Genomic DNA, 12,398 nt, shown 5'->3' on the forward strand with positions numbered 1-12,398 from the left:
TTTCACATCTTTGTCTCTGAAAAATCTTCTGGCCTTTCCCCTCTTAAGATTAGAAGGGGGTTCTGTTCCAGGTATTGAGGAAACCCCTTCCTTCACTGTATAAACATCTGTGTCCTCACCGAACCTCTTTTCAGTCACTCATTTTCTTTATCTTTTCTATAGCATTTAAATAAGTACCAATAACCTGCTTTTCTTTTTGATCCTAAAGCCCTCTCTTGACTCTGTGCTACCCTCTACCTTTGTTTAGATGGTGATGGTGGGATTTTGGTATTGGTTCTTGGCCAGCTTCTCATTGTATACTGCATTTAGATTCATACCATTTAAACAATGACTTAAAATGTTAATATCTGCCTGTCTTTTTAATTTCTGGTTTTTGTTGTTGTTTTGTTTTTCGAGACAGGGTTTCTCTGTGTAGCTTTGGTTGTTCTGGAATTTGCTGTAGACCAGGCTGGCCTCAAACTCAAGAGATCTGCCTGCCTCTGCCTCCCAAGTCTGGGATTAAAGGCGTGTGCCATCACCAGCTGGCTATGTCTCTTTTTATATAGTCCACTGCCTGCTAGAATATCTGTCTTCTCTAAAGTCAAGTTGGTACATTAAATTCAAATGATTTCTGCATTAACTAATTAGTATTAGTATTAGTATCAGTATTAATATTACTTGTATTAGTAAATGATAACTATTCATTTAGTTGTTCAAACCTGAAATTAGAAATCTAAGACTTAGCACTCCTCCTACAGGTTAATTATAGAAATCCATTGGCTTAGCACTTTGGTATATAGTCCATTAAACCATCCAATAAAAATTTAATGCAAGTTGGGGCTGGAAGAGTGCTCAGTGGTTAAGAGCACTTTACTGCTTTTTCAGAGGATTCTCTTTACTTCCCACACTGGGCAGTTTACAGCCACCTGTGACTTCAACTCCAGGAGATTTGGAGCCCTCTTTTGGCTTCTGTGGGCATGCATGTGCATGTGACATGTATATATACACACGTAGATACATAGGAATGAGAGTAAAAATGAATGTCAGTTCATCAATACATCAGTCATACCTGTAATCGTATCACTAGCCTAAAGTGTGCAGCAGAACATCAGAGAGAACCCACAACAGCATTGTGGAAATCAAGAACTGACTCCTAAATGTTGACAGACATGAGAGCCATGAAATCCACATGTCTGTACTCACATACACATAATAAATTTACAACATTTTTAAAGATTGCCCATCCGAGTGAAAACTGTAGTTGGAGGTATGCAGAATAGCACATGAACCTTTAAAATACTTAGGGGTAATATTTTAGTGTTCGTGTTATATTGTTTCATATATAGGTATTTTTAGATCATTATATAAAAATATTTACACCATTTAAATAGTGGATGAAGTTCTTCAGCATTTTCTCTTTGGCTGTATGACCTTACGAATTTGACTAAGCAAGTGCCTGAGAGTTGTAGTTATGTGTATTATGTAATAGTAGGGGCATTAAGTAGTAGACAAATAAATTTCTGTGGTAATATCTTCTCCTTTTACAATCTGATTGGTTTTCATAATTTAAGAGTTAATTATTTTTGCAATGGAGGTTTCACTGTGTTGCCTGGGCTGGCATTGAGCTCAAGTGCTGAACTGATTCTGCTGTGGGACTGCAGCTGGGCACTCTTGCCTTTTTTTTTTTTCTTTAATATTTAGAACTAATTGTAACTTTTGGAGGTAATTTTAATTACTTTTGTCATTGCATAAGCAATATGTAGCCAGGTAGTGGTGGCACTCACCTTTAATCCCAGCACTTAGAAGGCAGAGACAGGCGGATCTCTGTGAGTTCAAGGCCAGCCTGGTCTACAGAGCGAGTTCCAGAACACCTGGGGCTGTTACACAGAGAAACCTTGTCTTGAAAAACAAAAACAAACAAACAAAAATATAAAAATATGCAATGTACGTATATACTAAAATCCAAAGATTGAATTTAAAACCGTATAGGAAAGACCAAATGTTTTTTAAAGTTATTGATGTAATCTTTGTGTTTTTGTAATGTATTTTTTTTTTAATTGCAATTACAAAAGGAGGAATAGAATTCTGGGTATATTGTGGTACTTTGGGTTATACATTGTTATTCTTAACCATTTTAGTTTTTTTTAACTGAAATTCTTTGTTTTTTCAAGACAGAATTTTTCTGTGTAACAGCTGTGGCTGTCCTGGAACTCACTTTGTAGACCAGGTTGGCCTTGAACTCACAGAGATCTGCCTGTCTCTGCCTCCTCCCTGTCTTATTCTTAAAGTATTTTTGATTCCTAGAAATAGAGTTAAATAAATTCAATACAGACGCATGCAGTGCTGTATCTTATTTCTATCAATCAACAGAATTGTTTACTTTCTCTTAAATGAATTTGATATAGGAATTGTATCTATTAGCTAAAATATTTTGAAAATACAAGCTATTACAAGAAATCAGTGTTACTTCTTATACAACTGGCTTGAGATCAGTGAGTACATTCATGACCCCAGAGTATTTTGGTGGGAGCCTAAGTGAAAAATCATATATTTATTTATATTTTTGTGATTATAAATATCATAATTACATCACTCATACACACAAATACATATATATGTATGTGTGGGCATATATATGTATACATGTAACATTTATTTTATTTATTTATTTTTGCCCAGAGATTATATTTCATTCTGGCATTGTGACTATTTTGTTTGTTCAGGAAAAGAATCAGTGGGTAGTTAAGACTTTCAGAGTTAAAGACTGTAAATTTTTTTGTTTTGTTTTGTTTTGTTTTTTTGAGACAGGGTTTCTCTGTGTAGTTTTGGTACCTGGCCTCGAACTCACAGAGATCCGCCTGGCTCTGCCTCCCGAGTGCTGGGATTAAAGGCATGTGCTACCACTGTCCAGCCTGTAGATTGTTTTTATCAGGGTAAGGAAAGATTATTAAGAGATAAAAAATTATCTCCCTTAGTTAACAAATAGTGTTATATTGCTAGTATATTCTTTAAACTGTATTTGGTGCCAGGTTTTCTGTGCTGGAGCCAGGTGCTCCAGATGTTAGGTTTTGTATTTTCTGGGATGCTTGCTTGCAAAATCTGAGAAAGTTTGTTTGGCAGCAGTAGCCAAACTACTTTGTCAATTGTGTTTGGACAAAATTTCTTCTGAAGACATTTGTTTTAAAAGTGTGATCATTCACTTTTTTGGAGGTTACCAGTTGTGTATTCATAGTTTGTTAGGATTGTAGAGAAAATCTGTCTTTCAGAAACTAATCACACGGGGACTAGTAAGTTAAATGTTCCAAATAGTTTAAATTTAAAACTAAAGTAAATATATGTGTAGAACGGTATACTATTAATCGGCTCAGCCACTTCCTTGCTGTGTTACTAAGACTAGCCTTGTTCAAAGGTAGCTGTAAAATTATTTCCAAATCTTATGGACGTATTTTCTTTCATTGGGTACAACAGAGCTGAAAGGCTGCCCCTCCTTGCAGTCATCCAGTCATCTCGGTTTTCTTGGAATCTTCCTGGCAGATCTTTCTTAGCCTAATTGTCAGCCCAGATTGTTAGAGTGCTCCAGGGCTTTGCCCTGGATCCGCTTCTTTTTATTATTTATAGTTTCTTTTTGGGAATCCATTCCCTTCCCAGTATCCATGTGCAGATAACTTATTTTCAGCACCAGCCAACCCTGGAATTTCTTTAGTCATATGCTTAAAATTGTCAACTGGACATCTCTTCTTGAATATAGTAGACAGCCCAAACTTAACATGCTTAAATAAATCTATTGTTGATTTTGGCTTTCACTACTCAATCTTCCTCCTCCAATGTACATTGTTTTCATAATTACCACCAACCATTGAGCTGTTCAAATCAAAGCCAATAGTTTTCCTTGGTTTCTTCTTCTTTCACTGATGTAAAATTCATTAGCAATCCTCCATCAACTCTACCCTCGAAAATGTATTTTGAATCCTTACAATCTCTCATTGCTTCCTAGTAGCTTAATTTAATCTACTCTTTCTGGGATTATTGAAGCAGTCTTCTTAGTTCTTAAGCCACTTCACTTAACAGTGAAAGTTATCTTTAAAATGCTAATCAGGTCACTTGCTTGTGCAAAACCCTCCAGTGGTTTCCCCCATGTCTAAAATAATATTCAAACTTCTTACTTTGGCAGAGTCCCACATGATCTGGCCCCTGCCTGCCTGCCTGCCTCTGTGACCTCATTTCCTATCCTTTTGTCTCTTTCCTTTGTTATACATCACATACCTCTTTTTTTGTTCCTGAAAGTACCAGATTTATTCCTAGTTTATGCTCCTTCCTGTTGGCTGGAATGCTTCCTGCCTTTTCTTAATTCAACCCTAAAACAGTACTGATTATGAACCAAAGACTTGAGAAAAGACAATGAATAAGACACAGGTACATACTCTTGGGTGTCTTATGCCATTTTGACTGGTGGGTTCCTTGAAGTGGCAAAAGAAAAGGATAGTTGCGGAAGATTTTTCAATTCTGTGCATGCTGTGTGTATGTGTGTGGCAGTTTTTGAAATTTCGTTTTCGCTTATTACTCTAAGTATAAACTACAAGAATACCTTTACTGCCTAAAGTTATTGAAGTAGGTTCCACAAGCATAAAATTGTACCTTTCTCAGGGAGTTTATCCCTAATGTTGTGTTTTCTTCTCTGTGCTAGGTTTTCTTTCAGTTTTCACAGCCTACAGCTTATCTAGTTTTCCCGTATGTTATGGCATATCATTTTTTTTTGCTATAATCTACATTTCTTTTTTCTTTTTTTCTTTTTTTTTTTTTTGGTTTTTCGAGACAGGGTTTCTCTGTGTAGCTTTGCACCTGTCCTGGAACTCACTTGGTAGCCCAGGCTGGCCTCGAACTCACAGAGATCTGCCTGGCTCTGCCTCCCGAGTGCTGAGATTAAAGGCGTGCGCCACCACCGCCCGGCTATAATCTACATTTCTTTTAAGTCTGAGTTCACAGAATTTGAAATGCAGCATTGTATGAAAAGATTTTAACTAAAATGTCTGTGTTGTCTAAGCTAGGCTGTTGACTGACAACACAAAAGTTGCATGAAATTCATAGCACACCTTTCCAAAACTTCATATGTCTACTTCTTTTGCAGCATTCCCTCTAAGACACAGTATAATAACTGGCCTTTATTAAAAGATAGGACTTTTTTTTTTTTTTTTTTTTTTTTTTTTTTTTTTTTTTTTTCGGTTTTTTGAGACAGGGTTTCTCTGTGTAGCTTTGCGCCTTTCCTGAAACTCACTTGGTAGTCCAGGCTGGCCTCGAACTCACAGAGATCCACCTGGCTCTGCCTCCCGAGTGCTGGGATTAAAGGCGTGCGCCACCACCGCCCGGCAAAAGATAGGACTTTTTATATTTCTAAAGGAAATATAAAAGCTATTGAAAATATGAGAATATTACTTTGGCATGCATAGGAAAGAGTCTTATTTTAATTTGTTTTATTAATTTACTTTTAAGTCGTTGAGTTCGATGTAAGTAACTTTAATGTTTTCTGTATTTTGCTGTGTTCCAATGGATCTGCTACTCCGGTTGAACTGAACGTGCCACTACAATTTGTGAAATTCCTCACTTGCTGTCTTCTGTGAATTTATTCTTTTGGAATCTGGAATGCTGGAATGATGGAAATGTTTCCATTACAAAGTAGCTGTGAGTATACTACGTAATTTATACAAAACCTTGTTTATAGTCTAAGTTGAATTTAACTTGTAATTAGACGAAATATGACCTTTACAGAAACATATAACTTAACATAGCTTTAGCTATACTCATAATAGGCTCTCAGATACTTGGCTTTAAAATAGTGTATTCCAGTCAGTCTGCTGGTTGTGTTCAAAATTAGCTTTTAATTGAATGGGCTATCTTGGCTTACCAACATTTGGCTTAAAAATTAGTTAATTTTAATGGAAAGGATGGAAATTATTGTTTAGCTATAAATGTGATAACCAGTGGAGAGTTCTGGCTGTTTAAACCCAGATGTGTTATAGTAATGCTTTTATATCACAAGTTGTTTTATCATTAGAATTTAAATGTGTCAAAAACTTAGATGTATGTGCTTCTTGAGAGTATTTTGCCACTATTTTAAAGATGACTATTTCTAAAGTAAAATGAAGCAGTACATCTACTCACTCAGATATTGTAACTGTGAACAGTATTTTTTTTTTTTAACCAGTGACTCAATTAAGAATCAGATTTACTTTACCAATTTAGAATTAAATTTTTAAAAATTACTCATGAAATGATTGTTTGGGTCATCAGAGAATCAAAACTACATTTAGCTTCCATAATTGTGGTTTACTTTAAGTCCTAGATATATTTCCTTCCGTGAAGAGGGAGGCAAAAGATCATGGGGAACCTTGAAGGGACACAAGTGGGCCTGGGATTACAGCTTGAAAGAGACATGCCTCTTGACTGATCTTGAAAATCTTCAAGATTTACAGAAAAGAATTGCTTTAAACACAAATACTTATTTTATTTCATGAGTCAAGATCAATTGCAAGAAACTCATAAGTGTGGAAATTAGTCAGTGTAAAGAACGGTTCTTAGTGTACACTTAGGGAATTTGAATTTTTTCATAGTTGGAACTTGTTTGTTATTTTGTTGCTTTAGATGGTTGTTCAGTTCCTTGTTAAATGAAACTTATTGTCAAATGAAATCTTTGCTCTGAAACCAGTTTCTATAGTTCTTTATTCTTGGGTTTTAATAATCATTTTATTTTAATTATGTTCAATTCTGTACATTCTACAATTAATGATTTTATTGATGACAATATAAACTATTAATTTGCTATGATAATAATGTGTATAATTTTTTAAAAAACAGTTTGTATAATTAAAAAATAATATAAACAGAATGAGGGAATTTGAAATGTTTGTTAATACATGGTTTTTCTTCCCTTCCTCAGCAACCGAAGAACCTTGAGGGCTATGTGGGATTTGCCAACCTCCCAAATCAAGTCTACAGAAAATCGGTGAAAAGGGGATTTGAATTCACACTTATGGTAGTAGGTGAGATAATTTCTTACTAATCTGGAGTTTTGTCTTTATTAATCAACTTTGGATGAATTTAAGAAATAATATCTCAAATAACTTTAGTGAATGTATGTTGTATTTTATCTTATGTGGAAACATTTAACAATTTAGCCTAGTTGCATAATAGGATTTGTATCTCCTCTTTCTCCTTCCTTTACCCTCAACCTCTTTGGTAGAAACTGAAAGTTGAGAAATGATGGACAGTTGTAATAGAGTAGAACAACACAGTGATTCTCTGCAAATGGTAATGCTAAGAGAGGAAAAGGCATCCAATAGCTACTTATTATTGCAGTATTTGTGGGCTCTCTGGCCAGTCACCTTCAGCGAAGTTGTCACATGAGCATTTAAGGTAAACAGGTATTTATTTGCTTTGAATTTTGAAAGGAAAGGTAGGATAAAAGGTAGTAATTCAAATGATTGCCTTTAGAATTGCACTCTGTGTGTGGATATTGCAAGGAAATGTTATTCTCCTTTTCTTTTTTTTAAGATTTATTTATTTATTAAGTATACAGTGTTCTGCCTGCCTGTATGTTTGCAGGCCAGAAGAGGGCACCAGATTTTATTATAGATGGTTCTGAGCCATCATGTGGCTGTTGGGAATTGAACTCAGGACCTCTAGAAGAGCAGCCAGTGCTCTTAACCTCTGAGCCATCTCTCCAGCCCTCTCCTTGTTTTCTAATTCAGTCTGTGAACACTTTGCTGTGCTCTATAATCCATTTGAAGATATTGTTAAGGTTTATTTTTTGTATAAGTTGGTTAATGTCATCATTATATATATATGTACTTTTACAACCTGGGTAAGATTACTATGTAGAGTTAAAAGCCCAAGAGGTCAGAGTAGTAGCTAAGAGCTGATACTAAAAACCCTTTCTTACCCTTCGCTGCTGCTGTTGTCCTTCCCCTCAGAAAGAGACCTACTTCCTGTGTATCTGTCTTCTTATTGACTTTCTGTTCTGCCTTCTCATTGGTTGTAAACCCAACCACATGACCTCCTCGTCACTGCCTGTCTATACAGACCTCCAGGTCTTCTGTGGTTGGTATTGAGATTAAAGGCGTGTGTCTCCATTCTGGCTGTATCCTTGAACACACAGAGATCTGCCTGTCATGAGATCGGGATTAAAGGTGTGTGTCACCACGCCTGGCTTCTTCTATGGCTTGCTATTAGCTCTGACCCCCAGGCAACTTTATTTATTAACATACAAATAAAATCACATTTCAGAAAAAATAAAATATCACCATATTACTAATCTTCAATGGCAGTCTTATTCTTTTTTGTTTTTTGTTTTTTTGTTTTTTTGTTTTGCCTGCATGAGGGTGTTAGATCCCCTGGAACTGGAATTACAGACAGTTGTGAGCTGCCATGTGGGTGCTGGGAATTGAACCCGGGTCCTCTGGAAGAGCAGTCAGTGCTCTTAACCACTGGGCCATCTCTCCAGCCCCAAAACTTTTTTTTTTTTTTTTTAAGATGTATTTATTACGTATATAGTGTTCTGCCTGCAGGCCAGAAGAGGGCACCAGATCCCATTATAGATGGTTATGAGCCACCATGTGGTTGCTGGGAATTGAACTCAGGACCTCTGGAAGAGCAGTCAGTGCTCTTAACCGCTGAACCATCCCTCTAGCCCCCTGCAGTCTTATTCTTAATTGACTATTTTCATGGTTACAAGCTGACTTTAGACTTTAGTAAAATCATGAGTGTAAAGGAACTGTGTTACATTTTCCTATTATTTGTTTTAAGAAGGTGAAAGCAAGATACTAGATGAACTATTCTTGACAAAGTTGAGTCCATGCTGGACTTACACAGTGTATATTGTTTTGCTAATCATGCTTTACCACAGTGTTTTTAATTTGCTATTAAGTTACTAGAATTAACTATGAAATACTCCTTATTGAGGGGAACAGTAATTTCTCTGTGTTGATTACCACATTTTTTTTCCTTTTGATTACATTTTTTTTTCATCCTGGAAGTTGTGTTTATTGTAACAGTTCATGTGGTTAAGGCATTGCAATTTTATACTCAATAATGTTGGTTTAAATGAAAATGGCTTACATATCTGAACATTTGTTTTCTCAGTTGGTAATAGTACTGTTTGGGGAGGTTTAGGAGGTATGGCCTTACTGGAGAAGTCTCTGGGGGGAAGACTTTGAGAGTTTAAAGCTTTACATTGCTTGTAGTTTGCTCTGTATACTGTGAAGCTTGTGGTTAAGGATGTGAGATCTCAGTCTCCTGCTTCAGCTGCCAGGCCTCCCTGCCATGATGAATTCTTACGCCTCTGGTACTGAAAGCCCAAGTAAACCCGTAAACCCTTTCTTCTGAAAGTTGTCTTAATTGGTGGTGTTTTATCACAGCAATGTCAGAGTAACTAATACAGTTAGTTGACCTGATTGATTCTGGTTGGGTAGAAGTATTGTACATGCAGCTCTGGAGCAGAGGCAAGTCTAAACAGATGGGGTGAGTCTACTTTGTCTTCTATAGGTTGGCAATTTGATAATTATATATGAAGAAACACTTCATCTTAACCTTTGAGATGTCACTAACTGAAATTTTTTATATTAGAATTTTAGTTTAAAGAATAGCTTTTGAACATGTGTTTAGTAGAATGTCATCTGTGGTCACTTGAATGAGATGTCCCCAATAGTCCTAGGCATTTGATCTCCACTTTATGTGCTGTTTGGGGGAAGTTTAGGAGGCGGGGCTTTCCTGGAGGAACTATGTCACTGGAGACAGGTTTTGAGAGCTTAAGGTCTCACCTACTCCCTGTTACCTCTCTGCGTCATGTTTGTGGTTCAAAATGTGTGCTCTCAGCTTGCTGTTCCAGCCATGCCTGCTGCCATGATTTCCCGTTGATCATAGACTCTAACCTTCTGGAACCATAGCTCGAGTGAAATCTTCCTTAAGTTGTTTTGGTCTGCTGCCATGATTTCCCATTGATCATAGACTCTAACCTTCTGGAACCATAGCTCGAGTGAAATCTTCCTTAAGTTGTTTTGGTCATGGTGTTTTATCACAGCAACAGAAAAGTAAATAATACACTTAGTTTGCTTTTGTTTTCTCTTTCAAGTAGCTTATAATTTGTATGATAAGATAAAATAAACATAAAAAGATGCAGCATTTCCCGGTAATAAGTAGAAGTTAATAGAATCAAATAAAAATTTAAAAGTATAGGGGTACTGTCTTTTGTAAGATGCTAACTCCAAATTTTGAGACTAGAATTGAGGTAGGGATTAAAGGGGTATTCCAACTAGGAAAAGAGAGACCAGTTGTATTAGTCAGGGATTTCTAGAGGAACAGACCAATGCAGTGATATATATATATATATGTGTATATATATATATAAACAAGAGGATTTACTAGATTGGCTTACATGAGTACAGCTGGGTAGTTCAGTAACAGTCACTTGCATCCTGGAGAGGCTGAGAACCTGGTAGTTGATAAATCTAAAAGGCTGGCTGCCTCAGCAGTTCCAGTGTGGTGCTGAAGGCCTGCTGCTGTGTTCCAGTGTCAGTGAACAGTCTCGTGGTAGAAGCACTTATCAAATAACCAAGGAGAGCAGGTAAAAGCATTTCCCCCAGACTTCTTTCTGTCTGTGCTACTCCAGTAAAGTGCTGCTCACCCTGAAGGGAGGGCTTCCACCTCAGTTAATCCTTCTGGTGAATCCTTGGGTTAGATATAGTACATGTGTGCCCAGTTAGAATGCAGTTTTTTTTTGTACCTCTTTATCATAAGGTCTCTCACATACTTGCCCAGAGCCATATCTCTTACTTGATTTCAGATCCAATCAAATTGACAACCAGGATTAACAGCCACACTACTTTTTTTTTCATCGTTTATGTGTTAGGCATATGTTTGTTATGTATGTTAAGTCATAATCCTATCATAGGAACTCATTTCAGAGGTGACATTAAGGTATTAGATTAGCCTACTTGCTCATGGTTGCAAATCAGTCTGTTTCTGTTATAAATATCCATGCAGAGGCTCATTTAAGAGTAATGAGTATATATTAATACTCAGTTGAGTAACACTGGAGCCAGTATATCTAGAGAATTCTTGATTGCAAATCTTCGTTTAAAAATTAATTAAAAACCATTATCAGGCTGAGTGTGGTGGTACACTTGGGAGGCAGAGGCAGGAAGATTTCTAAGTTCTAGGCCAGCCCAGGCTACACAGTGAGACAGTGTCTCAAACAGAGCATAAGCAAAATACCACCATTACCAAGAACCAATGTCAGGTTGATCACAATGAGACGTGTCTCATTCTTGATGGCTGTGGGCTCAAATATATCTCTATTTATGCTTCCCTAGAAAAGTGGCTGGGCATGAGGGCTTCCACTATGCTGAGTTCTATACCTCACTAAATCATATTTCGTAGTAAATCTTATATCTAGTCCAAGAAATAAAAAGTCTTGAAAATATATCCTATATAAGGAATGTACCTGATAAAGCTATGAATTACATGTCAGTCTTAAGCCTAATTTATTTTTTCTTTAAGATCCAGAACTAGGAATAAAGGAAAGAAAAAGATAGGGATGATAGAGAATGGTAGGGCAATTAATAGGGTAAGTGCTTGATTAGTTTTTAGTTTTGACTTTAGTTGAATTCCTTTGATTACAAACATTGTATATTATATATATTTAGGTATATTTAGGATGTTAGAAAACATACATGGCCATTTGTAAGTTATATCCACTATATAACCCAGGATGGCCTGGAACTCTATTGTAAAATTACTAATAATGGTAATAATCCCAATTTTTATTTCTAATTTCATTAATTTGAATTTTTCTTCTTTTATTCTCAGTGTAGTTGATGGCTTCTTAATTTTGAAGGCCCTTTGGACAGCTCACTTAGTTTTGTTAATTTTTTTTTCTTTTCTAGTTTTTCTTTTGGGGGGGGGCAGTCTGCCATAGCCATTATTTCATTTTGTATTTAATTTATTCTTTTCTAGATCCATAAGCTGAAATGGTTGTTTTTTAATCCGATCATCATTTTTATGTAAGCATTTACAACTGACAATTCCCTAGCACTGCCTTTCTTAGTGCGATAAGGTTGGCACACTGTGTTGTCGTTTTTATTTTTCTCTGTATATATTTTACTTCCTTTATAGTTTCCTTTTTGATCCTTTGGTTATATGAGAGTGTACTGATTAATTTCTAAATATGTGTAAACTACTCAGTTTATTTTTATTTTGTGTGTTTGTTCATGTGCTCATGTGAGCATGCATGTGAAGGCTGGACGTTGACACCAGGTGTCTTCCTTGGTCACTGAACCTAGACTGCCTGGTGAGCCCCAAGGACCCTCCTGTCTCTGCTTTACATGGCTACTGGGGATCAAACTCTGGTCTTCATGTTTTCACTGCAAAGC

General features: G+C 36.3%; 1 protein-coding gene across 1 annotated transcript in view; it reads left to right on the forward strand.

The window, feature by feature from the left end:
- The first annotated feature begins 5,566 nt into the window (after positions 1-5,566).
- The window catches only part of Septin7 (septin 7), a 47,167-nt gene continuing 40,335 nt past the window's right edge, over positions 5,567-12,398 (forward strand). Inside the window, exons 1-2 of the mRNA XM_059267534.1 lie at positions 5,567-5,655; positions 6,911-7,013. Of these exons, the coding sequence (XP_059123517.1) occupies positions 7,004-7,013 (10 nt within the window). The 5' untranslated portion in view covers positions 5,567-5,655; positions 6,911-7,003. The remainder of the gene's footprint in view (positions 5,656-6,910; positions 7,014-12,398) is intronic.

Source organism: Peromyscus eremicus, chromosome 7 (assembly GCF_949786415.1).
Source record: "Peromyscus eremicus chromosome 7, PerEre_H2_v1, whole genome shotgun sequence".
Lineage (NCBI taxonomy): Eukaryota > Metazoa > Chordata > Mammalia > Rodentia > Cricetidae > Peromyscus > Peromyscus eremicus.